At 53.0% G+C, this 27,392-nt stretch overlaps 2 protein-coding genes across 2 annotated transcripts in view; both read right to left on the bottom strand.

The window, feature by feature from the left end:
• Positions 1–90: 90 nt before the first annotated feature.
• Positions 91–27,306, bottom strand: SDR42E2 (short chain dehydrogenase/reductase family 42E, member 2). The gene is made up of 12 exons (XM_045875128.3): positions 27,210–27,306; positions 20,307–21,080; positions 19,734–19,829; positions 17,702–17,759; positions 16,943–17,061; positions 16,221–16,296; positions 13,204–13,286; positions 11,506–11,643; positions 10,879–10,944; positions 9,232–9,295; positions 7,835–7,908; positions 91–4,743 (listed from the first exon to the last, which is right to left on the bottom strand). Exons 2-12 carry the CDS (start codon positions 21,042–21,044, stop codon positions 4,504–4,506), a joined length of 1,752 nt encoding a protein of 583 aa, XP_045731084.1. The 5' UTR covers positions 21,045–21,080; positions 27,210–27,306; the 3' UTR covers positions 91–4,503.
• VWA3A (von Willebrand factor A domain containing 3A) overlaps positions 27,168–27,392 on the bottom strand; it is a 54,620-nt gene continuing 54,395 nt past the window's right edge. The window contains exon 33 of the mRNA XM_064590318.1: positions 27,168–27,304. Within this exon, the coding sequence (XP_064446388.1) occupies positions 27,253–27,304 (52 nt within the window). The 3' untranslated portion in view covers positions 27,168–27,252. The remainder of the gene's footprint in view (positions 27,305–27,392) is intronic.

Raw genomic sequence — 27,392 nt, 5'->3', positions numbered from 1 at the left:
ACTGTGTGCCAGAAGCCAAGTTCCCCCGAGGCTACAGAACACACAAGGCAGGCAGGTCTACTCACTCAGTTTTTACAGCTGCCGTAATTTCAAATTACACCTGTGAGGAGTCTTCTAAAGTGCGTGCTAACCTGGCTCAGGGTCAACCGAGGAGGTGACATTTAGCTGGGACTTGAAATTGAGAGGTTAGGTCTGCGAAGGTGGGAGAGAGGAGTCCCAGGAAGAGAAACAGCATGTGGAAGATCCTAGCGGCAGATGAGAGCCTGGTGTGTTTGAGATACTCTGAAGTCAATTCAGGGCAGCTGAGCAGAGAGCAGCATGGACGGACTAATGGCAAGAGATGAGGCTGACCTGTTAGGCAAGGAGGGTCTTGAAGGCCCCGTTGAGGCTTTGAACTTCATCCTGAGGGCAATGGGAAACCATCAAAAGGTCTTAAGTGGGAGGGTGGCGTGTTCCAATTTTGGGTTTAGAAAGTTCCCTCTGGCAGCGGGAAGAGGAGGGTCCATTCAAAGTCTACCGCAGCTGTCTAGGAGAAAGGAGAGTGGCTTATACCACGGTTATGATGGTGGGTAGGACACAAAGGGTTGGTCAGACAGAAATTTTGGAAGTGATCTGAGAGAACTCCCTGATGAGGATGTGAAGAACATGTCAAAAGTGATGACCAGGTTTGGGACCTGAGCCACTGGCTGGTGGCACTGGGGGTGCCTCTCCTCTCCCTAGGAGGGAACGCAGGATGAAGAGGAGTTCGTGGAGAAGATGATTCAATTTGATTCACAATGAGTTTGAGATGTGGGACATGGACTTGAGTAGGAGGTTGGACACAGAAGTCTGGAGGTCAAGGGGACACTGAACAAATGATACAGCTTTGGGAGGTGGTGGAGACTGAGGCCACGGGAATGGACGGACTTGCTCAGGAAGTGTGCAAGGGGCCAAGACAGAGTCCTGAGGAACGTCGTCTTAAAGGGAGGGCAGTGGGAGAGAGGGGACAGAGAAAGGCTGGTCAGAGACACGTGGAAAACAGCGGTGGTGTCCGATAGGCCAAGAAGAGTATTGCGAAGAGGGAGTAGAGGGAGTATGTTGAACGCTGCTAAGAGGCTTGGCAAGATAAAGACTGAAAAATATCCATTGGATACGATTTGTGGACAAGGTCATTGATGACCCCGAATAAAGCCATTTTGAGGGCACCTGGGGGGCTCAATCAGTCAAGCGTCTGACTCTGGGTTTTGGCTCAGGTCACGGTCTCGGCGTTGTTGGATCAACTCCCGGGTTGGGCTCCTGCTCAGCGCAGTCTGCTGGTCCCTCTCCTTCTGCTTCCCCCACCCCCGGCTTGCTCTCTCTCCTTCTCTCTCTCTCAAATAAATAGGTAAATAAATAAAATCTTTTTTAAAAAGCCATTTTGAATGAGTTGAAGAGAAGAAATGAACGTAAGTGTGGACAACTCATCACAAAATTTGATTTTGAGAAGGGGGGAGAACCAAAGGAGCAGCACTGAGACAGGAAATGGGGACTCGGGGGAATATTTTTAAGATGAGAGAGACTAGAGGATATTTTTTAAATTTATTTTTTAGTAATCTCTATACTCAACATGGAGCTTGAGACCACAACCCTGAGGTCAAAGGTCACACACTCCTCCCACTGAGCCAGCCAGGCACTCTGAGACTGGAGGATATTTTATTTTATTTATTTTATTTATTTTTTTTTAAAGATTTTATTTATTTATTTGACACAGAGACACAGGGGGAGTGGAAGAGGGAGAGGGAGAAGCAGGCTTCCCGTGGAGCTGGGAGCCTGATGGAGGGCTCCATCCCAGGGCCCTGGGATCACGACCTGAGCCGAAGGCAGACGCTTAACGACTGAGCCACCCAGGCGCCCTGGAGGATATTTTAGACACCCAGCCTTGGGTCTACAACAGGGAATAGTTTCAGCACCCACAGTGGGAAACTTATGAATTCACCTTGACGGTCCATTCGATTGGCTGCCCACAGTGACAGCTCTGTTTTCTGCATTCACATTGCTTCTACTCAGTGTTTCCAAGTAAGCTAGGACCTCCTTCTTCTCTCAGAACCTCATGCACGGAGGGCTGGTTACCTGGGCAGCCTCTAAAGTCCTCATGGGAACTCCGTTTGTCCGTTGGGTGGACAAAGTGGACTCCTTTTCCAGTGGGTCAAGACACACGAAAGGAGGGAAGCTTTCTTGGCAGAGTGACCCACACTGCCCCCAGGCCCAGAGTGTAGCTAGGGAAAGCGAGGACTCAGAGAAATCCAGAAAACAAAGAAAGGGATCCTTCTTTTGTTTTTTGAAAGCTGTGTTTTGGCAGAAGACAAAAGATGTAGAAGATTATGTGGATAGTAAAGCCTGTGTTCCGTGCCCTGAGCACAGATTTCTCAGGATTGATAGAAAGGTCTACTGTGTGCCAGAAGCCAAGTTCTGAAATTGAGAGGTTAGGTCTCAATAGAGAATAAGGTAATGAGTTTAGAGGCACGTGCGTACTGAGAAGAAAGGGAGCCCAAGGGCTGCCGGCCCCAAATGGCCCAAGGTAGATGCCAGAGCTCAAAGGAAGCCCTGACATGGCTGGGATGCAGAAGAGCAGACATCACTGAGTGTGGTGTTTGAGCCTTGGGCAGCTCCTCCAAATGACTCCAGCTGCAGAGGAGGAACCCCCACGTCGTCCACTTCGAAGTTAGATATAACCCCAAGTTCCTCATTTATGCAATGGGAACAATAAACCCTTCTGTAAGGGTGGCCCTAAGAATTAAATAAAAGCAGATAGATGAAAGCCCTTTCAAACTGTCAAGCATTAAACAGACATAAAGGATTATCACTGAGCTTTTAAAAAATTATATGCACACATGCAGTTTAACCGAGCAAAGGGGAGCATGCACTTCTCAGTTGCTTCCCAAACTGTCTTAATTGTTTCGCAGAGAGGGATACACTGGGGATGGCCATGTTGGCTCTAACACATTCACTCCCCTCCGCCACAGGTGTTGTTAGGCTTGTGATGGTTTTCTTCTCTGCCATAATGTGCGTGTGCACATTATGATATCTACATGGATATGTTTACCCACTGATAGCCTCGTACTCATAATTCATACCAAGACAATGGGAAGGGGTGTTTCTGTGGAAAGCAAGGCTCGATTAAGAAATTTTGTGGGTTTAAACATTAAAGATTATGGTGATCACCACTGCCCCCTTATTAACAAGTAGAAGAAATATGAAATTATAAAATAGGACCAAAATAAGGTCTAACTCTTCCCATTATATTGGTACTTTTTCAAAAGGTCCAGTTCTTTAAAAAGTTATTTTTTGAGATATAACTTACACATAATATTAATTTCAGATGTACATAATGATTTATGTATATATTGTGAAATGATCACGTCTAGTTAACATCCATCAAGACATAGTTACAATTTTTTCTTTTAAGGAGAATTTTTAAGATCTACTCTCTTAGCGACTTTCACATATATAATATAGTATTATTAACCATAGTCACCATTACATCACCATGACCTCTTTATTTTATAACTGGAAGTTTATACCTTTTGACCACCTTAAAAAGTTTTGTTTTGGTTTAGATCCTTGCTGGTACAGAAGCCTGTGCTTACTAAGTCAGCCCCAGGCTAGGAAGCCGGAAACCCAAAAAGGCTAGGCTGGGTTAGGCAGAAGCCTGGGTCTCAGGTGACCCTCCAACCCTGACTATCAACACACAGGGAGACATGCATGACTGAGTGAACCCAAAACATTAAGGTAGCAGCAGATCAAAGGCAATTCTCCTAGAATGAGTCTATTCCAACATCTCAAGATGATCTCAGGACAAGCACAGAGGAGCCTGAGCGGCGAGGAGGGTCCAGTGTCCCTAGAGAGGCAGCAGCAGACCGGGAAAACGGCAAACAGACCTGCACTTGGCCTCTAGAAACGACTCCGGCCAGGCCCCAGGAACTCACCTAGGAGGCGTGGCTGGAGAGGGGCGGGGACTGAGAGGGAGAGGGCGGGGCTATTGCCGAATTACAATTAGAAGAGGGGAGGGACCAGATCCAGAGGGAGGAGCAGCGCCAGTCGGAAGGAGAAACGAAGGGGAGGGCGCAATCCTACCGATCCGGCCAGAAAGAGGGCGGAACCAGAGCAGGGGAGAATTCGGGGCAGAGAGGGGGGTGAAGGCCGGGAAGGCGGACGAGGCTGTGCGGCTACCTGCTCAGTAACCCGGCCAGGCCAAGACCCAGAAGGCGGGGCCATGGCTCAAGAGGCGGAGCAGAGGCGTGCCCAGGCCCGGAGATCAGGACTGGGGCGGAGTCAAGATCCAGGGGGCGGGATCAAGCCCAGAGGGCGGGGTGTGGGCGGAGCAAGGGCACGGGGGCGAGCCCAAGCCCGGAAGGCAGGACAGGGGCGGAGTCAAGATCCAGGGGCGGGTCCAAGCCCAGAGGGCGGGGTGTGGGCGGGGAAATGGGCGGGGCAAGCCCGGAAGATGGAGGAGAGGCAGGAGCCGACTCCGGCCAGTGACGAACTTCAGACGAAGGACGGCTGCAGGCCTAGCAGGTGCAGGGCCAGGGCGAGCAGCCCGAGCAGCAGCAGCAGCCCGAGCAGCAGCCGTAGGAGTGTCCGCGCCGAAGAGCCGCAGGGCCGCTGGCTCGTGGACCGCACGTATTGTTCCACGACGTCGGCGAAGCGGAACTTGTCTGGCGCGTAGCCCAGCTGCGCGCGGGCTTTAGCGATCTGGAAGGTGTGCGTCACGGCCACGCTGCGCACCTGCGGGGAGAGAGGCGGGGCTGCCGAGGGGCGGGGCTCTGCGGGTGGGAAGCACACTCCACCTTGTTTTACCGAAAAGGTAAAGAGGGCAGAGGTTTCCCTCTGCTGCACGGCAGTTTCAGAGAACCCGTGAGCTGGATCTTGCTCCTGCGATGCCCTCCTCACGGAAGATTTCCTTTTTTCCCTCCCATCTCCATTTTCTTCGAGGGCGCCTCCTCCAGGAGGCCTTTTCTGGATCTCCCCCAGCCTAACTGAACTTCTCAGTCCCCCAAAAGTGAAGGTCCCACCTCTGCAGTTTTCCTTCCCCGGCCTAACACGGTGTTGGGACTCAGCCGGCACTTGCACATTCTTGGGTATGCACTAGGAGAAGCTGACCGCCCTGTCTGTGGCCTGGGTCCTGCTCTCCGGAAAAATAACCCCAGGAAATGCTCTAGACTTCCCAGGGCGCAGCCTGCTTGCGCCCTCCCTGGTTAAGCTTACCAAAGAGAGGAATTTAATTATACAGAGGCGATTACTCTCCAGGCTCTGGGCGGCGTTTCTTCCCACTGCTGGGCCCAGAGATTTCAAGGGCAGTACTGAAAGCTATCAGTAACTGAACAGGCACCGTGCTTGGCCTGGGCTAAATCCTTTCTAGGCCTTAGTTTATTTAACCCCCTGAGGTGGTGCTACCACCATCTCCTCTTTACATATTTGCTTTTTTCTCTTTGCATATTTGAAAATTAAAAACAGAGGTTAAGTGACTTGCCCATGCTCTTCCCTGCTATGCTGGGACTGGGAGGATGCCCTCCCACCTCATTTCTTTCTCTATTGTTCCTCTGCTGGACCCTGGGAAGGGGTCGGAGAGAGCTGCTGGATTCTCCCATGGCACTGAAACAGCCCCTCTGGCCAAGCTGCTGGTCTTTTGTTTGTTTGTTTTTAAGATTTATTTATCCATTTGACAGAGAGAGACAGCGAGAGGGGAACACAAGCAGGGGGAGAAGCAGGCTTCCCGCAGAGCAGGGAGCCCGATGCGGGGCTTCATCCCAGGATCTTGGGATCATGACCTGAGCCGAAGGCAGATGCCTAACGACTAAGCCACCCAGGCGCCCCTAAGCTGCTGGTCTTGTATGCTTGCCGGGGAGAGGGCAATCTTGTCCCTTTTTGCCCCAGGTATTAAGGTCAGAACCTTGGGGGATACAGCTGGGAACTAGATCAGCAGGGTCCTGGACACAATGCTCTCAGGCTTAGATGTCACCTTCCTTTGAGAAGTCCCCTTAACTTCCCCAGAACTGGCTTAGGTGCCCCTTCTGTGTGCTCTGAAGTTCCTCATAGTTTCCTCCGGTATAACTCTTATCACAGTGTGCTGAGTTGCCTGGTTACGGAGCTGTCTTTCCCTTTGGACTGTGAGCCCCTTGAGGTAAGGGCTATGTCTTGCCTCCACTACTCAGCACAATGCCTGGCACACAGTGGGTGCTCAAAAAATGTTCAATGAATCAGACTGAAACTGGAGGGCTGGTTGGTGTGTCACAGACTGACCAGCAGAGGGCGCCCGAGCCACAGCGCCCAGAAACCTCCTTAGCTAAGTAGGGATCCTTTACCCCTTCGCTGAACAGGGAAACCTGTAAGTGAAACCAGAGGGGCGGGGGGTGGGGGGGTGGGGGGTGTTAATTCCCACCCAACCACAATTCAGCACTTTGGCAGCTAATTTACATGATTGTGATTCCTGAGTCATTTCACAAGTTGATGGTTAAGCTTGAAATCATTTAGGTCTGGTCTGGGTTCGAATATCAGCTCTGCTACTTAAGTTGAATACTCATGGGCTGATTATTTCAGCCCTGTGTGTCTCATTTCCTCTGGAAATGGAGATAACAATCTATAATTTAGTAGTGAAAATGAAATGAGACAATGCACAATGCACAATGCCTGGAATATCCATCACTCAATAGATGGCTACTCTTGTCATTCCCTTTCCTCTGGGAGTCCGGAGGGCCCAGAGGAGAAACCACAGAGAAGTGCTTCTTTCTGTGGCCCATGCTCTCTCTGAGTCAGACAGCACTGAGCTTAAGTACGAAGCCAATGCCAGAACCGTGTGGCCTTGGACAAGTCACTAACTTCTCTAGTGCTCAGTTTATCATAAAACATGATCATAATCTCTTGCCCTTCCTAACTTAGCAGGACATCAGAGAGAATCAGGTGAGAGGGTGAACTAGGAGGATTTTGCAAGTAATGCCAAACACTTTATAATCTTCATTAAAACATCCTCTCTTTTCGGGGCTCCTGGGTGGCTCAGTTGGTTAAGTTTCGACTCTTGATTTCGGCTCAGGTCATGATCTCAGGGGTCATGATTCCAGGGTCATGAGGTTGAGCCCTGAGTAGGGCTCCGTGCTCAGCGCTGAGTCTGCTTGAGAGTCTCTCTCCCTTTCCCTCTGCCCCTCCCCCCACTTGCACGCGCGCTCTCTCTAAATAAATTCGTGGCTCAGTTGGTTAAGCGTCTGCGCTCGGCTCAGGTCATGATCCCAGGGTCCTGGGATGGAGTTCTGCATTGGGCTCCTTGCTCAGTGGGGAGTCTGCTTCTCCCTCTGCCTGCCGCTCCCCCTGCTTGTGCTCTCTCTATGACAAATAAAAAGTCCTCTTTTAAAAACTATATGTGCTAATAGAAAACTGCATCATCCGCATTTAAGAATAGTATTCTGGACACAGTAGGCACTTAATATATACTTATTATTCAGTAAGCATGGTGCACCTAGAGGCACCAGGCTCCATGGGCACGTTGTCCTGAGAGTTGGTGGCGCCGGTGGGTGGCATTCAAAAACGTGAAAGTTACCGAATCTGCCTTTGGGAGCCTCCAGTCTGGCAGCGAAGATATGCTGCTTAAGAACAAAGTGGCAGGGATGAGGGACAGGCTCCAAGCTCATTGCATTTCAGACCAAGAGAGCACAGCCTAAGCAAAAGCCCAGAGGTTGGGAAGATTCTAAAGAAGCTAGTGCTAGATTTGGGCCCACCTGGAAGGTTCTGAGACCTCAGACAAGCATCCTGTTATGGCATCAAAGGGGTGAAGGGAGGGGCCAGTGGGGGTGTGGAACAGGAACCACCCCAGCAGCAGCCCCCTTACCTCGCTCCGGGTGAGCAGTGGGGGGACGCTGTAGATGGGCCTCAGGGCCAGGTGCAAATACTCCATCACAGCGGCTGTGCGGGAGACAGGGGCCAATGACCAGGGTGCCTCCCTCCGTGCAAGCTCCGGGGAGGCCCTCAGGGACAAATCAGTTGGGGGCATTATTTGCTTTGCTGCGGGGAGGGGGGGGCGCGTCTCTTCACTTTGCCAAATTCCCGTCCTTGGATTCCTTTAAATCAGCAGCTCTCAGCACGCGCCGGGGGGCCTTGTTTGGCTATGAAGTGTGTCACAAGCAAGTTGTCGTTAATATTAAAGGACTGACATTTGAAAATAGAGCAGATTCACAGCTCAAATCATGCCTCCTCCTTTCACTCACTTCTATTCCAGTGTGGTCTCTTGAGGAAGAGAGAGAGAAGTTGGAGCAGAAGTTCTTAATCTGGGTGGCACACTGGACCACTTTTAAAAATGCTCATGCTTCCCCCGCCCCTTTCCTCTTGCTGCTGCTGATGTAGTGGGTCTGGGGGGCCACTGAGGCATTTTGATATTTTATAAGCTCCCCAGTGATTCAGATGTGCAGAGTTACGAACTAGTGGGTGCTAGTTAGCTCGCGAGGAACTGGAAATGTATATACAATCCTGTAAAACTATCAGAACTGGTGGCAGATCTTTTCCCACCTGGGGGTCAAAGAGCATCAGTCACTGTGGCAACGCTGGACATGAGAAGTCACCCCGCATGTGTGGCCTGGTGGGCAAAAGTTGGCAGATCCCTGCTTTAAATGGCAAGCATCCCAGTGCACTTAAAATAGAACAGATCTATAGCTAAGGTCTTCCAGGAATGCAGCTGTTTGTGACTTGAGGGTCATTGTCCCCTCGGGCTGACCACACCGTGCCTGGCCCTTGGTCTGCGTTCCAGCTGGAAGGAGGCCAGCAGAGGTGGTGATGGAGGGCAGGGTGGTGAGAGTTAGAGGCAGACCTGAAGGGTGAGGAGGAAACTTCACAGACCCCAAAAGCAGCCTTGACTTCGGGGTGACCTCAGGGGACAAGGTGGCCCCAGGGCTCCCTCTCCGCCTGACTGGCATGATGCCTCCCACCACGGGCCACGGGGCCGGCCAAGCCCAGGTGTGAATTCTGCCTGTCCCGCTTTCTCACTGTGGCCCAATCACACCCACCCTGCAGGTAGGACAGGGTTTATACTGGGCCAGGACGAGGGTGAGGAGGCTGCCAGGCAAGGGCAGATCGGGCTCGGAGCACCTGCCCACGAGAGTGATGGTCTCCTGAAATTTTGCGCCCTCAGTGCCTCATCCACCTCCACCTAGTCCTGGCCCTGGGTCTGAAATGAGGTGATGCATATGTACCCGGCTCATGGAGGGATTTTACTACGCATACTCTTTTCCTTACCTGTTAGGTAAACCCAGGAAGTAGGCACCTGGATCCAGGGCTGGCTGTACCCTAGCTCCTCAAACTGCAAGGAAACATGGCCCGAGATGAGAACAGGTCTTCCGGGGGCCAGTGTGGAAAGGCCACATGTTCTCTTTACCCTGGGGGTGAGCAGAGGTACCACTCGGCCACCCAAGGGGGAAAAACCCCACAGCGAGCCCCAACCCTGCGCCAGTCTTGAAATGGAAAGTTTTGATCTAGAAAAGTCAAGTTGGGCTTAAATGCATGGGTCGGTTTTTAACCTGGGATCATTCACATCATTTAGTGACTACTGACATTGCCCGCCACCAAACGCATCGTCATAGTGCAGCAGTTCCTCAAAAATTTAAACAGAGGGGCGCCTGGGTGGCTCAGTTGTTAGATGTCTGCCTTCAGCTCAGGTCATGATCCCAGGGTTCTGGAGTCAAGCCCTGCATCGGGCTCCCTGCTCCGCGGGAAGTCTGCTTCTCCCTCTCCCACTCCCCCTACTTGTGTTCCCTCTCTTGCTGTGTCTCTCTGTCAAATAAATAAATAAAATGTTTAAAAAAAAAATTTAAACAGAGAGCTACCACCAGACCCAGCACTACCACCCCGGGGTACACACCCAAGGGAAATGAAAACATACGTACACAAAATATGTATACACTAATGTTCACAGTGGCATTTTCATAGGAGCCCCAAAGTAGAAAACCCCTAGTTCTATCAACTGATGAAAAGAGTAACAAGATGTGGTATATCCCTAGAAGGGAATATTTTTTGGCAATAGAATGGAATGAATACTGAAAGGATGCAGGCTACACATGGATGCACTTTGAAGGCATGAGGTCAAATGAAAGAAGCCTAACACAATCGTTCACATATTGTATGATTTCACTTACAGGACATGTCCAAAGAGGCAAGTCTACAGAAACAGAGAGTAGACTAGGAGTTGTATGGGGCTTGGGGTGGGATTGGGGTAAAGGCATAATTTTGCGGGGGGAGTTCTTTTTTGGAGGATGAGGAAATATTCTAAAATTGATTATGGTGATGGTTGCACAACACTGAATATATGAAAAACCATCGAATTATGTGCTTTAAATAGGTGAATCGTACAGTATATGAATAATATCTCAATAAAGCTGTTGACATTGATGTGCCTGAATGCCACAGGATGGATCCTCCGGCACGGGGCTGCTGGTCGACCCCTTCCAGGCAGCCCTGGCCCCAAGAAGGGGTCTGTAGGGTACTGGATGAGGAGGCCAGGGTTCTCCGAAGGGCGGCAGCATAGGAAGCCCCAGGGGCAACACCTCCCTCTGTGCTTCAGTTTACCTTCTACTTACCCCTTGTGGAGCTTTGTCACACAGTATGGGGGTGTCACAAGCAAACACACACAGGGCAAGTCAACATAAATCAGGAGTCAGGCTGGGAGGGACTATGGCAACCCAGGGGAGTACATGGTCCCCCAAAGAGGCAGCCACACCCAGCTCTAGCCTGTTTCAGTGTTGCCCAGTGGACACTATCACCAGAGCTGGTTTTTAATGTGAAAGCTTCTGATTTTCTGGATGGAGGAAAGGATGACAAGGAGAGAAGATGTGCAGAATCCCTGAATCCTCACTCGGGGTGGGGGTGGGTGGATGTCTGGACACCTACCAGCGGGGCCATCCATTCGAAGAGGTTGACACTCTCCCCATCATTGATATAGTATGCCTGGCCACTCTGAGGGGACACACAGGGAGGGGGACAGTGAGGCATCTGCTCCCCAGCCTGACCCCACCCTTTCAGATGGCTCAGCAGCTGCCCCGATCTCCCCAATTCTCCTGAGCAGCCACTGAGGAGTCATGGCCATTCCCCAGCCCTGGGGACAGACCTGGGCAATTCCCTTTGAATTCTGAGGCTGCCACCCTGACTGGCTGTGTGACCTCAATAGAGTCACTTAACCTCTCTGTACCTCAGGTCCTTCATCTGAGAAATGGGAAGAAAATAACAGGGTCTCCCTCTTGGGCTATTGTGAAGATTACACGGGATGGTGTATATAAAATGCTTAGCATTCGGTGACCATGACTTCAGGACCAACAACACCTACATCACAGGGTCACTGCAAGGAGCTAATGATGCTCTATAAAGAGCCCCTCACCCCGAGCTTCCCTGAGCCTACAGTCCCACCGACCATCTTGAGTTGGGGTGAAATGTATGTGAGCCAGGAGTCCCCTAGGGATGGGGTACCCTGCCCGTAGCCAGCTCGGGGGGAAGGTGGGGACAACACTGCAGGAGACTCACGGCCACGTAGCTCTTGGCCGTGGTGAGGGCCTCAGCTGCCAGCACGTGTGCCTGCACCAGATTGTGCACGTGGACCCAGTTCATCCGTGTCCTGCGGTCCCCAAATCGGAACATGAATAGCCTCTTCTTGATGTGGCTCTGGAGGGGGTGATAAACACAGACTCAAGTCTGGAGTGGCTTTGAATACCATTTATATGATGATGGCTCCCACATTTCTAGCTCCAGGCCAGACCCCTTTGCCCTAGACCCATGTCCCGATGTCTCCATGTGGTGGTCACTTGTCCGTGTCCTGGAGCGAGCGCCTGACCTTCCAGCTCCTGGTCAAGCCCCCCCCCCCAACCCCATCTCACTAGACAGGACTCTGCGGCTCAGGCTGAAACCCTGGGGCCTCCGTTGGCCTTCCCTTCTCTCCATTCCACGCCCAACTCATCTGCAAATCCAGTTGGCTCAACACTATCCAGAATCCCCCTGCTTCTCACCGCCCCAACTGCTGCCCCTCTTTTCTACCTGGAGACCGAAAGAGCCTCCGAACTGGTCCCCACTTCCATCCACAGTCCCTGCAGTTGTTCTCCACACAGCCAGGGGGATCCCCCTGAATCTTAGATCCTGTGTCTTCCTGCTCAGAACCTTCTGGACGCCCACGCTGCCAAAAGAAGTCTCGACAACAGCCGAGGGGGCCCTTCTGCTCTGGCCCAGCTACCCTCCGACTGTCTGCTATAAACTCCCTTGCCCACTCAGCTCCAGCCACACGGGCTCCCCGCGGCATGTGCGGCAGGGTCCCATCTCGGGGCTTCGGACTTCCCTCTGCCTGGAAGGCTGTCCCTCCAACCTGGTGTGATGCACCCTGCCACCTGCTTGATGAGGCTCCCCGGCTGCCCGGGCGCCCAGCTCCCACACCCTGCTTCCCTTTTCCATCATTTTTCCAACGCACCTTGCACCTTCAAACACCCCTTATCATGTATCATGTTTATTACCCATCTCCTGGGAGAATATAAGCCCCACAAGGGCAGGAATCCTCTGTTCTGCTCACTAACCTGTCGCAAAGCCCCGAGCAGCGCCCTTTCTCATTCCCGGGTTTGTACCCAAGCTGCCTGCCCCGTTTGGACCACCTTCCCTCTCCCACCCCATTTCCTTGGTTCACTCTTTCTTCCCTTTCCAAACAGCACAGGCATCATCCTGGACCTCCCCTGCCAGGCTCCCTCTGCTGTGCTCCCGTATTCTCATTCTTCCCTCCATGTAGCCCTGGCCACACTGGTTCTGTGACGGTGCCTCCTGTCTCCCGACCAGGCTGTGAGCAATCTGAGGACAAGGCCTACAGTCCCTCGTAGCTCTGTCGCTGGCACCTGACTCTCCCTGGAGAGGGGCTTCCTATTTGAAGACCCTTGTGCTGGCAGCACGGGATGAGCCATCTGGCCACCAGGGAGCCCACATCTGAGGAGGGACAACAGCCTCCCTCTGCCTCTTTGGGGTCATAGCTCCGGGACTCCCCGACCTGTGCCTAACCCTGGCAGGCACACACTGAGACCTTTGTTCCTGGTGGGTCTGCTAGGGGTAGGGACAGCTCCCAGAGCTAAGAGCCGCAGGCTCAGGACGTTGCCCCAAGACCAACACAGTGACTGTGGACTGGAAGGGCCCCAATCCATGCACACAGCAGCCAGATTCATCCTGAGTCTCAGGGCCGGGGCTGGGCTGACATACCGCCACGCGGGGCAGGTGCCTCTGCTCTTCAGGGCCATAGATCCCTGGGGGTCGGAGCACACATGTCCGCAGAGTGCCTCCTCCTAGGACACAAGGAGGGTGGTCAGGGACCCGGGGAGGGGTGGCCCAGCAGGGAGAGACACACAGAAATGCTGTCCACACCTTCTGGTCCTTGCCTGGACAGGTTAGCAGGGAAGACAGGCCCTTGGGGTTTCCTTATTCAAGTATTCTCAATCTGTTAGTCATTTAACAAACAACATTCAGAGGTTGCCCGACCTCTACCCCCAGCACTGGGCCCCGGGAATCCAAGGATAACCAAGAGGAGAATCCAAGAATAATCAAGAAATGGTTCCTGCCCTCATGACACTCACAGGCCAGTAACCAGAGGTAAGACCTGGATGCAGATATGTACGCGGCCCATGAGTTTACCCGGCACTCGATAGATGTAATTTCCTTTGACTCCCCTGAGAGTCAACTGCACCCATTGTACAGTGTACAGCATCTTCCTTTGGGGGCCCCTCCCCCTCTGCACAAAGTCTTAGGGGGCTGTCAGTCTGGATGTGCCAGATGCCTCACTCTCTCCTGAGGTGGTGGCCATGGGACTCAAGCTGGGTCCATGACATATTCTCACCCAAGAACGTGACTCTCAGCATCACCGACACCAGGATCTAAAATCCTATGAATGGGTTCACCCTGAAGAGACTGGTCACCAGCTCCTGCCACCCAGTCCCTGGAGCTTCCCCAACCCTATCCTTTCCAAGCCCTGGTAGTCATTTTTCTGGAAATATATTTTCCAGAAACGATCCCACATCCTTCCACTCTAAGTTCCTTTTCCTGGCAACTTAGCCAGGGCCGGTGTCTTGGGTCATAGCCAAACACCCTGACTGCTTCCCCGCCAGTATCCTCACTTTACCATGAGGCCAGTAGAGTGGGTTGAGTGGTGGCCCCCGAAAAGATATGTCCACATCCCACAACTTGTGGATATGACCGGATTTGGAAGAGTGTCTTTGCAGATGTAATTAAGGATCTCAAAATGAGATCATCTTGAATTATCCGGTGAGCCCCAAATCCAACGTGAGTCCTTATAAGGGACTCACAGAGAAGAGACACGTGGACCCCAAGGAATGAGTGGGGCCACCATAAACTGCTGAGACAAGGAGGTTCTCCCCTAGAGCCTTTGGTGGGAGTGCAGCCCAACTTGGTCTCAGACACCCGACTGTGAATTGTGAGAACCATGAGAGAACACATTTCAGTTTTAAGCCACCAAGTTTGCCGTCCATTGTCCCGTTTGTACTGAGCTGAGATTTGCAGTCTTGGGGCTCTGCTTCAGAGACCGGGGCCCTCCATGCTGGGTCAGAGGCAGAGTCTCAGGGACCAGCTTGTGTTAGCAGGGACTGGAAATCACCCAGGGTGACCATGGCTGGACTCCTGGAAGGCAGGTATCAGGTGAGCTTTTCTGTAAACAGCCTGCAGCTAATTTTAAACTCTGGGTCACCTGGGCATGGTCGGGGGGAGGTCTGATTGCAATTGACATTGGCTGGCGGGGCGCTGGGCAGCTACGTCACAGAGGGGCGGAGCTCAGAGTATCCATGACTCCTGACCACGGAAAGCTGGGGATGCTCGTATAAATAATTCTTGGCCAAAGGATTAAGTGTCTGGTTAGCAGGCTGCTGGTCTAGCCAGAGAAGGCCCCAGGCAGAGAAAAGAAGTCAACCACCCAGGGTCAAACCCCTGGGAAAACACAGCTGGATGTGTGTTCCCACTGGGATCAGGGGTCAAGGCCTGATAGGTCCACAGGGTGCCAGGGTAGGGTGGGGAGGGTTTTACGGAAAAGAACCCATGCTCAATGGCCTGCTCAGCTGTGGCTACAGTGAAGCACGATGGTTCAGATCCAGGCTCCAGGCTCTGGTGTTAGACCCCCCTGGTGTCGGGGTGGGGGGTTCAAATCCCACCTCTGCCACCTAATAGCTATGTGACCTTAACGAAGTCAGTTCACCCCTTAGCCTCAGCCTCATCCCCCGTAAATCCATGGATTATAGTTGCAAGCATCCCTCGCTCTCCAAATCAATCTGGCTCCTCAGTTTGGGAAGCAGGGGATCCCTCAGGTTCTTAGCTCGCATGGATGCTGTAAAGAGTTACTGGGAAACTTGCATATAAAATTAGCATGTAGGGGCACCTGGGTGGCTCAGTCATTAAGCGTCTGCCTTCGGCTCAGGTCATGATCCCAGGGTCCTGGGATCGAGTCCCACATCGGGCTCCCTGCTCGGCGGGAAGCCTGCTTCTCCCTCTCCCACTCCCCCTGCTTGTATTCCTGCTCTCGCTGTCTCTGTCAAATAAATAAATAAAATCTTAAAAAAATAAAATAAAATAAAATAAAATTAGCATGTAAAACAGGGCCGGGCATATAGCAAGTGCTCGGTAAATGCAAACTGTCCATATTCTTTTTTCTTCCTTTTAAACAGGCAACTGCCTGTTATTATTTTATTCTCATAAAAGCTCTTCGAGGTAGATTCTACTATCACCCGCATTTTGTTACAGATGAGGAACCTGAGGCATGGAAAAAAGGATACTGCCCAAGATCACATCACAAAGCTAAGAGGTGGTGGTGTCGGGATTTGAACTCACTTCAGTCTAAGCCCGTGTGTGGGAGAAGCTACTGTGTCATACTTACACCTGTCCATATTCTTTTTTTTTTTTTTTTTAAGATTTATTTATTTGAGAGAGTGGAGAGATCCACTCCCACGTGGCAGAAAAAAGACCCACTTCTATCCAGTCTCTTGGTCCACTCAAGACCGTGAGCAACACGAGGACAGGGCAGAACTGCACCTGACTTTCTCGGGACCGTATCCCTAGTGGGTTCGGGCACACAGCAGGTGTTCAGAATTTGTGGAGTGATGAGGGCTGAAGGCCCTGGGGAGCTGTCCTATTGAAGGAAGGTGAGCCTCAGAGACACAGAAGCTAAAAGCCGCACTCCCCCGTGCACTCTGGGGGCGGCAGCAGGGCCCCACGATACTCACCTGGGAGAGGTGTTCCGTTGGCCATGAGGGTCAACTGGTCAGCGATGGCTTTGGTTCGTGAGTAGTGGTCCACGTGCTGCCAGAGGAAGGGAGAAGGGAGCCACCAGGCAGGGGTCAGTGACCCTGCTGGGGAAGCCTGCCCAGCCCACCCGGCACTGGGCCTGCCCCTCTGCTTCAGACGACACAGGGGTCAAATTCTGGGGACCCCCCTGGGGCCCTGAGCCCCCGTGCTTTTCTTCCCCCCCCGGGGTGGGAGCGACAGGAGCAGAGTTCAGAGCAGTGACAACCAGGATCCCTCTACTCAGGGAGGCTCTTGCCGGCCCCCAGGGCTTGCTCTGGGATGCGGATGCCGCACGTGGGCTGGATGGACTATTTGCAGTTGGTTCTTTAGTGTCCGTGGCTTTTTCACATACATCATCTCATTTCCTGCTCGCCACACACCCACGGGGTGGAGTGGTCACGACCAGATGAAGAAATAGAGGCTCAGAGTAAAGTGACTTGTGCAGAGTCCCACAGGTAGAACATGGCCTGGCTGGCTCAAGGCCAGGTCTGTGGGATTGCAAACCCCCTGCTGGCATGACCAGCTGAAATAGGAGAAGGCTTGTGCTACTCAGTTTTGGGGACCCCTTCTTCATGGGGCTCACCCTGAGTCGTGAGGTTGACCCTGGTTTCCACCCATCCCTGCCCAGTGGCCCCGCCCACCTCTCCTGGAAGCCACGTACCTTCTCCAGTGGGAAATATGGCACAGAGTCCTCATCACCCTGTTCTATGGGCTTCCCGCCGAACACGACGTTGACCGTGCTGGTGTAGATGAGCCTTGGGACCCGCCGACGGACACAGACTGCAGTGACAGGGGCGCACGCAGCAACACACACGCACACGCACACGGCCAACATGAGTGGGAGTTGGCTGAGGAGGTGCCCACTGGGACCCAGTCTTGGACACACGTCCTGGCCCCTGGCCCAGAATCCAGAGATGCTCAGGAGGGGAGGGGGATGGGTCAATCCCTGCTCTGTGAGGCCCTGGGGGCCAGGCTGGCTCACTCCTCCCCAGGATGGCCCTGGGCCCTGAGCTACCTTGCAGGGGACCAGTCAGAAGAAAGTCTCACTCGATGGGGGCACAGAAAAAAAGACACTCTAGAATCAGAGAGAAAAACAGGATGTCGCATGCCCAGAGAACTCAGATGTGGGTCTTGTATTTCAGTGACTTTTCTAACCCTTAATCCCTGAAATGCAAACCCCGCGCTGCCTGTGTCCCCAGACAGGCTGTGGCCACGCTGACCCACCCCACGTGCGGGCCCGGGCAGGTCCACAGCACAGTTAGGATGTGCTGCCCACAGGCCCTCCGCTGGGGTGGGCAGGGGGAGGGGAGGAGGGTCCCACCTCTCCTCCCCTCCCCTGGCCCCAGAGCTGGGCCTGTGGCAGGAAAGGGGACAGAAGCAGGAAACACACAGCAGGCCACACTGAGCTCTGAGTGCCTACCATTGATCACTACTTTGGTGCCTCCAACATTTATAGACTCAATCTGCTCTTTTTGCAGCTAAAAGACAAGAGGGAGGTGGGAAAGTGGTGGTGCTGCTCAGACCTCCTCGAGGAGGCCACGGAGGCCGTAAGGTGGGCTTAGGGTGGGGCCGGGCGGGGGCTGCAGGATGTCGGGCTCGGCCGCAGGGATCTGAGTGCAGGAGCCCTGGGCCCTGGTGCCCAGCTCTGCCACGGTCTCCCGGGGCGGCCCTCAGCCCCCTCGTCTGTGAAGTGACGGCAGACCCCCTCGGGTGGTCGGCAGGACTGAATACACCCGTGGCAGGACTGGGTACAGTGTGTGACACAGAAAAGGGACCCAAAATGTGTTGGATCATTTCCTCACTCTGCCAGTCTGGGTTTCCTTAGCCGTCGGATGGACAGGGTAACACTGTTCATGTTCTAGCGAGGTTCTGTCTACACAGAGAGAGCTGCTTGTGTTTCCTGGGACAGGGAGAAGCCTTTACGTCTCACTTAATTCTCACAACCAACCTGGACGTGGGTTCTGTGTCAATTTTTAAACTATATTTATTCTCACTGCAGTTGTTTTTGTTTAATAGGTAATACAATTGCAAAGTTAAACATAACTCAAATAGGGGCGCCTGGGTGGCTCAGTCGGTTAGGCGACCGACTCTTTTTTTTTTTTTTTTAAGATTTTATTTATTTGACAGAGAGAGACACAGCGAGAGAGAGAACACAAGCAGGGGGAGTGGGACAGGGAGAAGCAGGCTTCCTGCCGAGCAGGGAGCCCGATGCAGGGTTTGACCCCAGGACCCTGGGATCATGACCTGAGCCGAAGGCAGACGCTTAACAGCTGAGCCACCCAGGCGCCCCAAGGCGACCAACTCTTGATTTCAGCTCAGGTCATGATCTCAGGGTCGTGGGATCGAGCCCTCTATTGGGCTCCAGTCTCAGTGCCGCGTCTGCTTGAGATTCTCTCTCTCCCTCTCCCTCTGCCTCTCCCCCTTGCCCTCTCTCAATAAATAACATACTAAAAAATATATTAAATAAAAAAATAGAATATTAAAAAAAACCCTAACAGTAAAAAAAACAGTAAAAAGGGTGTACGGGAAAAAGAAAATTTCCTTCCCACTCCTGATTCCTGCCTCCCCTCCCACCCCCCCACAGAGGCAACCACCGTTATTGTTACAGTCCGTGTATTTCTAGACATAACCTATACTTATTTTTTTTATTTTTTTATTTTTATTTTTTTATTTGACAGAGAGACACAGCAAGAGAGGGAACAGAAGCAGGGGGAGTGCGAGAGGGAGAAGCAGGCTTCCCGCTGAGCAGGGAGTCCGATGCGGGGCTCGATCCCACGACCCTGGGATCATGACCTGAGCCGAAGGCAGACGCTTAACGACTGAGCCACCCAGGCGCCCCCATAATCTATACTTATTAATATCAGCACATACACATGTGTGAGCATATAAATATTTATCCTAGCTGCTGCTGCTTCTTTTTTTTTACAAACAGGAGGATATCAAACACTGTTTTTGTGCCATGGAAATTATTCTATTACCAGCACATACTGACTTACTTCATTCTTTTGAATGGCTGTGTAGAATTTCAATGGATACCTTACAATTTATTTAAGTAGTCCTTAACTGATGGGCATAGTAAGTGATGTTACTTCCTGTGTTTTGTTATTATGAACAATGCTGCAAATATAGGCACAGTGTGATTTCGGAGCCCAAGGGTATCCGTATGTTTTGACAGGTACCCACACACCGAGGAGGTTCTGACGTGAATACTAGCACAAACGAGGAAACAGAGGCTCAGAGAGGTTAAGTTAACTCGCTCTAGGTCCCAAAGCTAGAAAGCAGCAGAACTGGCATTTGGTCCCATGGATGCAAAATGCAGACCGGGTATCATGTAAATCCTTCCTGGATTAGGTGAAGGGCGATAATGAATACACGGCATGAAGGAGGGTGTGTGGCCAGAACCAGGATCTGAACCCTGCTCTAACTCCAGGTGTTGTATGTGGGGGGCTCACCTTCTCAGCACCGGACATTCCATAGGACGCCACGTGGAAGACACAGTCCACCCCTTCGAAGGCACGATACAGGGCTTCTTCATCGCGGACATCCGCCTGAAACAGAGAAGGAAGATGCGGACAGAAGGTTCGGGTCCGAGGCAGAGATACCAACTGTGCACCTTGCCAGGTCCCAGAGCTGGGCCTCTGATCCCACCCTGGCCAAGCACCTGTAGGAGAAGCTGTGGGGCAAGAGTTACTATATGATTCTACAGGGCCTCTTTGGCTTCATCACCACCACTGGCCCCATTTATCAAGCTAAGTCGCAGGGGCTGTGCTTGCTGTTTTTACGCGCGCTGTGACTCCCCATAAGAAGTCTTCTTCCCTGGATGAGGACACGGAAGCTCAGAGATGTGGAGCCTTGTGGCCATGGCTGCCCGGCGGGGAAGGGGTCAAAGCTTAAATAGTCCCACTCCAAGAGCCTGTGCTCTTCACTGGTTTCACATCAGACACTGTCCCCATGCCTCCACCACCAGCCTGGGCTGGTCCCCACACCTTCACCACCAGCGCCCCCCAAAACGCTCATCACTGCACCTGGATGAACTCGGTCCCTGGGGACAGCTCCCACTGCGGTCTGCGGAGGTCGAGCAGTAGGACAGAACTGCCACTCTTGGCCAGGCTGGAACCCAGGCTAAAGCCCAGATAGCCTCCTCCTCCAGTCACCAGAACCTTCTGCCGAGGGGCCTGCCTGTGTGTGGCCTGAGTCTTCTGCCGTGGTGCTGATGTGGAAGCTGTCTCTGGCTCACTGAGTTTGGGCCCAGTTCCAGACCCCCGTCTGGGCCTAGGCTCTACCCCTGGCCCAGGTAATGCTGCAGCTCCTGGCCTAGGTACCGGCCCAGGGACTGACCCAGCTCCTGGCCCAGGCCCCAGACCCGGCCCAGGTCCTGAAGCAGCACCAGACCCTGGCCTATGTCCAGACACAGCACCAGGCCCTGGTCCAGGTCCAGACGCAGCACCAGGCCCTGGTCCAGGTTCTAGAACCACACCGGGCCCCGGCCTAGGTCTGGACCCAGCACCAGGCCCTGGTCCAGGTTCTAGAACCACACCGGGCCCTGGCCCAGGTCTGGACACAGCACCAAGCCCCAGCCCCGGCCCCAGAACTGTAGTAGGCCCTGGTCCATGTCCTGAAACTGCACCCAGCCCGGGGCCAATCCCTGACTCAGACCCCAGGCCTGAGACTCCTCCCCAAGCCTGGCAGACAGGGCAGCTCTTCTCGCCCTGGCCTGCAGCTCTGCAGGCCTCTGAGGAGGAGCCTGCTGGGTTGGCCTTCATCCTCTACTGATCCATGCAGACCGAGGATCTGTCTACCTGTAGAGAAAAACAAAAGAAAGAACATTCTAGAGTTGTCTCAAGTCATGTGGATTATCAGACTAAGGGGAATTCCTGGTGAGGATTAGAGATGCTCTGACTTCCCAGTGAACCTGTCCCTTGCAGAATTTTGAGAACTTTCAAGGTAGCTGCTGCCTCCCTTGGAGAGAGTCAGAGACAAAGGCAGTCAGGCCTTGGGTTTTACAGCTTTGGATACTGAGGCCCAAAGTCACACTGCATAGCTGAGGTTTATACCAAGCATTCCTGGTTTCTCTACCGGTTCCTTAAAATCCGAGTTCCCGTGTAGTACCAGAGGAAGACAGATCAAATCAGGCCCAGGGGAACCCCACCAGACTGGGAGGTGACTGCTTTCTGACTGGGAAGATGGGGAGGGCTTCCTGGAGAAAGAGGTAGAAGGAAGAGGAGGGAGAGGAGGACGAGGAAGAGAGAAGGAGAAATAGAGGGAGGAGATGAGGAGGAGGAAACCACATGGGATCCAAAAGGCTTGGAAACCCGCACGCGATTCCGAGTGCCGCACCGCCTCTACCCTGACACCTGCTGCCTCTGGTTCTCCCGCCCGCCCCCCCCCCCCCCCCCCGTGCAGGTGGCTGGCAGTACAGGTCTGTCCAAGCCCTCTGCTGGCTTCAGGGTCAGGTGCGTGAACCCTGGGGTCCAGGACCGCGGGTCCTGCTCTCCTCACTCCAGACTTCAAACGAGCCAGGCTGTCAGTCACTGTCACCATCTTCATCCCACCCCACCTCCTGCTCCACCTGAGGACAAGGCGTGCACCAGGGGTCAGATCATCATCATTATCATCATTAATCATGGCAGCAACCAGGACTGGTGGGCCAGCCGTTTGCCAGGCCCTGCGGATACAGAGATGGTGTCTCTGCCCTGCATGATGTCTACTGGCTGTAGAAAAGAATGGGCACTGAGTGACTGAGTGATGAGCCCCATGGTTGTTGTTGCTGGTGGGGTCATGGGGCAGGGACCCTGACAGCTATAGGGACTGTATCTTTCGGTCTCCGTTGTCACTGCCCTGTACTCCAAAGTTCCAAGTGAGGGACCCAGTCATACCCCGCACAAACACTGGCACTCACGGGTTTAACAGTGGGGAGACACCCCAAATCTGAGTCATCACAGGGGATGAGTCTAATTCCCCTGTAGGGAGGGGAGAGGATGCAGCCCCACAGTGGAGCCCTTCTCTACCCAGGACTCTGTTCTGGGGACTGGTCTCTGGGATCAGAACCATCTTGCTAGTCTATGGGGATGCTTCTTTTTGTGATGAAGACTGGGTGTGCCCTTAGGCAAAATCCTTAAAACCTCACTGCACCTCGGTATCCACAGCTGTAAAATGGACCCAAATAACCCTGGTGTTCCGTCTACCTCAGGGGGTGGTCATGAAAGACCAGATGCCAGAGCCCTTGGCAAAGCACCGGAAAGCGTGCTCCAGGAGGGCCTTGTTCACTGCGGTGCCCCCAGCACCTGGACCAGCGCTGGGCCGAGCAGGTGCTGAGTAGCAGCTGACTGCATGAATCCACTAAGAGCTCTTCTGCATCTGGGAGCGCCGCGGCTGAGCACCGGGCTGACCCCAGCCGCCGCGGCACTGAACTCTGGCAGTCCTGAGCATGAGAGGCTACTGTTCCCATCACCCAGAGCTGGAAACTGAGCTCAGAGAACATTCGCGAACTTTGATGGGATCTCAATAAATGGGTCGGCCTGGATCCAGATCACTGGGGACCCAAAGTAGGATTTGGTGAAAGAAACTGGGGGACGGGCGTCAGGGACCCACCCCGGCCGCATCGCCTCACCGGGACGGGCAGGAGACGGTGCCCCCGACTGAGAGCAGCCCCGGCCCCGGCAGCTCCGGGCGTGTCCTCTGGGCACCCCCCCCCAGCGCGCCCCCTGCCCACGCAGCCCCCGCAGCCCCCTGCAGCCCCCGCTGCGCTCACCGAGCCGGGCTCCCGCGGCGCTGCGTGCTCCCGGTGGCGCGGCGCCCACGGTCTCCGCGCTGCCAGGCGGCCGCCTCCCGGGGCGGGGCCGGGCTGGGCACCGGGACCGCCCCCGCGCCCGCCCCGCGCCCGCCCCGCGCCCGCCGGGTGCCCGCCCCTCCCGCGCCCCAGCGTTGTTTGGGGCGGCGGCCGCAGGCTCTCACAGTGGGGAAGCTTAGGCCGGTGGAACAGGGAGGGGGTGCAGTGGGTCTAGCTGCGGGTGGGGAGAGGACGCAAAGCCCCTGCGGGCCGGGCCTATCCTGCCGCACAGTGGTCCTCGAACTCCAAGAAACTTCTTCACCCCCTTCCCCATCCGTCTGTTCCCCCACACGTTCCTCTCTGGGCAGCCTGCCGCTTCCTGCCTTCCCGCCCCTCTTCCTCGGCCACCTATTCATCACCCCACCTATTTTTCCATCCACCTCTTTGCCTATTCATCCATTTCCCCACATATTTTGTGTGTCGGTTCGTCCGTTCGTCTCTTCATCCATCCGTCGTTCTGTCTTTCCACCTATCCATCCAGCCTTCCGTGCATCCGGTTCATTCCATGTATCTTTCTTGCCTCCCGTGCACCAATCTGTCTTCTTCCTTTCTTGTATTCTCCCGCCCATCTCTGGGTTCATCCGTGCTCTGATGCGGTCATCCCACGTCTAATGGGGGCTTCTTCAGTGCTGGCCTTTCCCTTGCGCTGGGGCCCCGCTGGATCACACCTTCCCTGGAGAAGCGGCGGCAGAGGCCAGGCAAGCGGCCCACAGCTGGTCTGCTATTGTAGTGCTCTGAGGACTGACTCTGAGCCAGGAACACCGAGGCCTGGTCACTTCGGTCTGAAGAGGCTACTGGAAAGGCTTCACCCTTTGCAGCCTCCTCCGTGAGCATAGGTGTGTGTGGGGAAGAGAAAAGAAACTCTTAGCCAGTACGTGCTGTGTGTCTGGTGGTAAGGTATCTTGCTGAATCCTCACAGCTCCCTTTTGGCCCAGTTTTAGAGGCGGGGAAACAGGTTCAGAGAGATGAAAAGAGGCTTGGAGTGTGCTGGGAAAAGGCCATGGGGGTCAGCCCTGGCTGCATATCTTGGCTTTGCCACTTTCTTGCTGTGTGTTTCTGGGCAGCTACGAGGCTCCACGTCCTCATGCGAAAGTAGGAAATGGCATGTGCTTTACAGCTGGGACGTGGTTATATGCGAAGAGTATGGTGCCTGTCCAGTCAGTGCTCAGCCCATGGCAGGTGTTATCATTATAGGAGAGGTTGGGATTCAAACCCAGGTCCTGTGCTTCATCACTTCCCAAACCATGTCCAGACCACGTCCGTCACTCCATTCCCAGAGACCAGCCCCTCCTCTCCCACCAGCTGGGCCTCGGGACTCATATCCCCCCCAGTCCTGCAGCTGCTGTCGTCCTGCCAAGGGCATAGTTTCCAACACCATAGTCGTAAGTTGAATTGTGTACCTGCCCCTCCCCCCCATTCACATGTTGCAGTCCTCACCCCCAGTACCTCCGGGTGTGATCTTGGAGATAGAGTCATTGCAGATATTGCAGTCATTAAAGATAAGGTGATAGAGAGCAGGGCCTAGTCCAATATGACCAGTGTCCTTATGGAAGTGGGAAATTTGGACACAGACGTGCACGCAGGGAGAGCATCATGCGAAGATCAGAGTTACGCTGCCACAAGCCAAGGAACTACAAGGAACCAGGAGGGAGGCCTGTCACAGATCCTCCTGAGCGCCTTCGAAGAGAGCGGGGCGCTGGTGGGACCTTGATCTCAGACTTCCAGCCTCCTCAACTGAAGACAATCCATTTGTATTGTTTCAGCCACTCGGTGTGTGGTACTTCATGACAACACCAGCAAAGCAATACAAACACCAGAGGCCATTTTCTCCGTCTGTGGAGGTGACACGGAAGGGCAGCTACCCAAGGCAGTGACCAGACCGAGATCTGCTGAGCAGGGGCTGTGGTCCCTGCTGCTTCCCTGGGCCCAGCACGGAGCCTGGCCAAAGCCGGGGCTTGTCAAGCCTCAGGGAACTGTGGTTTGTTTGTTTATTTGTTTTTTAACAATTGATGAATTTTTACTTCCTAGATGAAGATCTAGAACATTTCCAGCACCCCAGATGTCCTCAGTATGCCCTTTACCAGGGTAACCACTGTTCTGACTTCTATTGCCAACAAGAGTTTTGAACGTGATATAAATGGAATTACACACTAGGTACTCTTTAGCCTGACATTGTTCCTAAGATTGAGGCATCTTGTTGAATGTAGTTGTAGCTCATTTTTTTAAATTGACAGTGTAGAAATGTACACAGACTATACAAATGTATCACAATGTATTTGTCCATTCTATCATTGGTGGACTATCTAGCTTGTTTCCAGTTTTTAGCTCTGATGCATAAAGCTGCTATAAACATTCTCCTATATGTCTCTTATGGAACATATGCACCTGTTTGTCTTGGAGTGGAATTGCTGGGTCATAGAGGAGGCATACCTTTTCCTTCAGCAAAAGTTGTCACACAGTTTTACAAAGTGGTTGAAACAATTTACACCTCCCCCCGCCATCAGCAGCGCATGAGAGTTCTAGTTGCTCCATATCTTGATATTGTCAGTCTTTTTACTTTGTGCCATGCTGGGCATGCCATGGTATATCATTGTGGCTTGAATCTGCATGTCGCTGATGGGTAAGGCTGTTGAGCACCTTTTCATATACCTATTGTCCATTTGTACCTGTTTGAGTGTTTTGTCCATTTAAAAGAATTAGGATATTTATCTTTTTCTTATTATCTTATTATTTATTTCTTATCTTTTCCTTATAAATATATTTATCTTATTTCTTATACGAAGAACTTTTGGAGTTCTTCATATTTTATGCATATGAATCTTTTTAATCTTTTTTTAAAGATTTTATTTATTTATTTGAGAGAGATAAAGAGAGATAGTGAAAGAGAGCATGAGCAGGGAGGAGAGAGAGAAGCAGGCTCCCTGTGGGGCTTGATCCCAGGACTCTGGCATAATGACCTGAGCCAAAGGCAGATGCTTAACCAACTGAGACACCCAGGTGCCCCTGCTTATGAATCTTTTAATAAAGTTTTATATCACCAAAAACTTACACACACACACAGACAAACCAATCATCACTTCAGCTTAAAAGTCATTTTGATCCTATTTAATTAAATACAAGCAATTTCTCGTTTCAGGAAGTGACTGCAGGCCACATAATACATGACATATTCATCTCATATGTACACAGTAGGGCTGGGCCCAGTGGACCCAGCCTGATTTGCACCTGCTTGAACAGACCACTCTCTCTGGACTTGGCTCCAGAGCAGACTTCAATTCAGTTTGATTGAACAGGTAGGGGGACAGGTGGTAAGCCCCACTTGTTTCTTCTCCCAAGATGGGCTGATGGTAAATCTGCATCACCCCCATGGACCAGGGTGGTGGGAAGCACAGAGTGAGGCGATCAGGGTAGAAACAACACCCTCTGGCTGGTTTCTAGGGCTGGTCTCCCACAACTAAGCTGGATGCTCACAGTTTACTACGTCTGCCCTGTGGCAGGTTCTGGGGACCTAGAGATGGTTAGGACACCAGCCTCATCCTGGGGGAGCTCACAGTCAAGAAGAGTTGGCAGGAAGCAAGGAAGCATGGCATGGAGTGCTGGCATAATAAGGGCTAAGTGTCACTGTTATGAAAAGGGATGTTTGGCCAGGATGCAATGGAAGGAAGGCTGGAGGCTCCCAGCTCTTGATGGGTCTCAGGGACATCTTCACAGTGGAGTTGATACCGTTTGAGATGTGCCTTGATGGATGAGCAGGAGTCACCAGGCAGAGGGTACTAAGCAGGGGGTTCCAGGCAGGGCTTGGTGCAGAGCTTCCCAGTGAGTGACAATTTTGTGGCTGGAGGGTAGGGCGTGTTGGGGGACAGGGCAGGAACATTAGGGTGGACCCAGGAGGGCAGAGCCTTCCCTCCCACAGCTTCCAGGGAGCCCTGGCGCCTGGGATCGTGTTTCCTGGGGATGAACTCTGGGTTACAGCTTTCCCAGGGTCAAAGTGTGCTCAGTGAGTGATTATTTGTATTAGAGGAATCATTTCTGGTCCCTCCCCATAGTTACTGCTGTCCATGAAACAGAGCATAATGTCTGGCCCTTGGTGGATACTTACAAGATGGAAAGTCTGTCTCCTCCTCTCACCTGAGAACACTTGTCTAAAAAGGAGTAACATTTGGTTCTGTGTTGTTTTTCTTCTGGAGTTGGGACCTAGTGGACAGGAGATGAAGTAAGGTGGTCCCCTTGATGCCCAGGTTTCTGGGCCTGGTCGGGAGAAGCAGGGTTGGAGCTCTTAGAG

This window comes from Mirounga angustirostris, unplaced genomic scaffold, assembly GCF_029215605.1.
Source record: "Mirounga angustirostris isolate CCGP_5_RB_7025 unplaced genomic scaffold, mMirAng1.0.hap1 SCAF_5, whole genome shotgun sequence".
Taxonomy (NCBI): domain Eukaryota; kingdom Metazoa; phylum Chordata; class Mammalia; order Carnivora; family Phocidae; genus Mirounga; species Mirounga angustirostris.
This window is presented reverse-complemented; position numbering and strand designations above follow the sequence as displayed.

Bases quoted from the DNA above. Each gene is read 5' to 3' on its own strand.
- SDR42E2 (XM_045875128.3), bottom strand. From the start codon at position 21,044: ATGAAGGCCAACCCAGCAGGCTCCTCCTCAGAGGCCTGCAGAGCTGCA. The intron at 19,830-20,306 runs GTGCAGTGATGA...TCTCTGTTTCAG, and splicing joins CAGGGACCGAGTTCATCCAG to GCGGATGTCCGCGATGAAGA. The intron at 7,909-9,231 runs GTAAGGAAAAGA...TCTCCCGCACAG, and splicing joins TTCCTGGGTTTACCTAACAG to CCGCTGTGATGGAGTATTTG.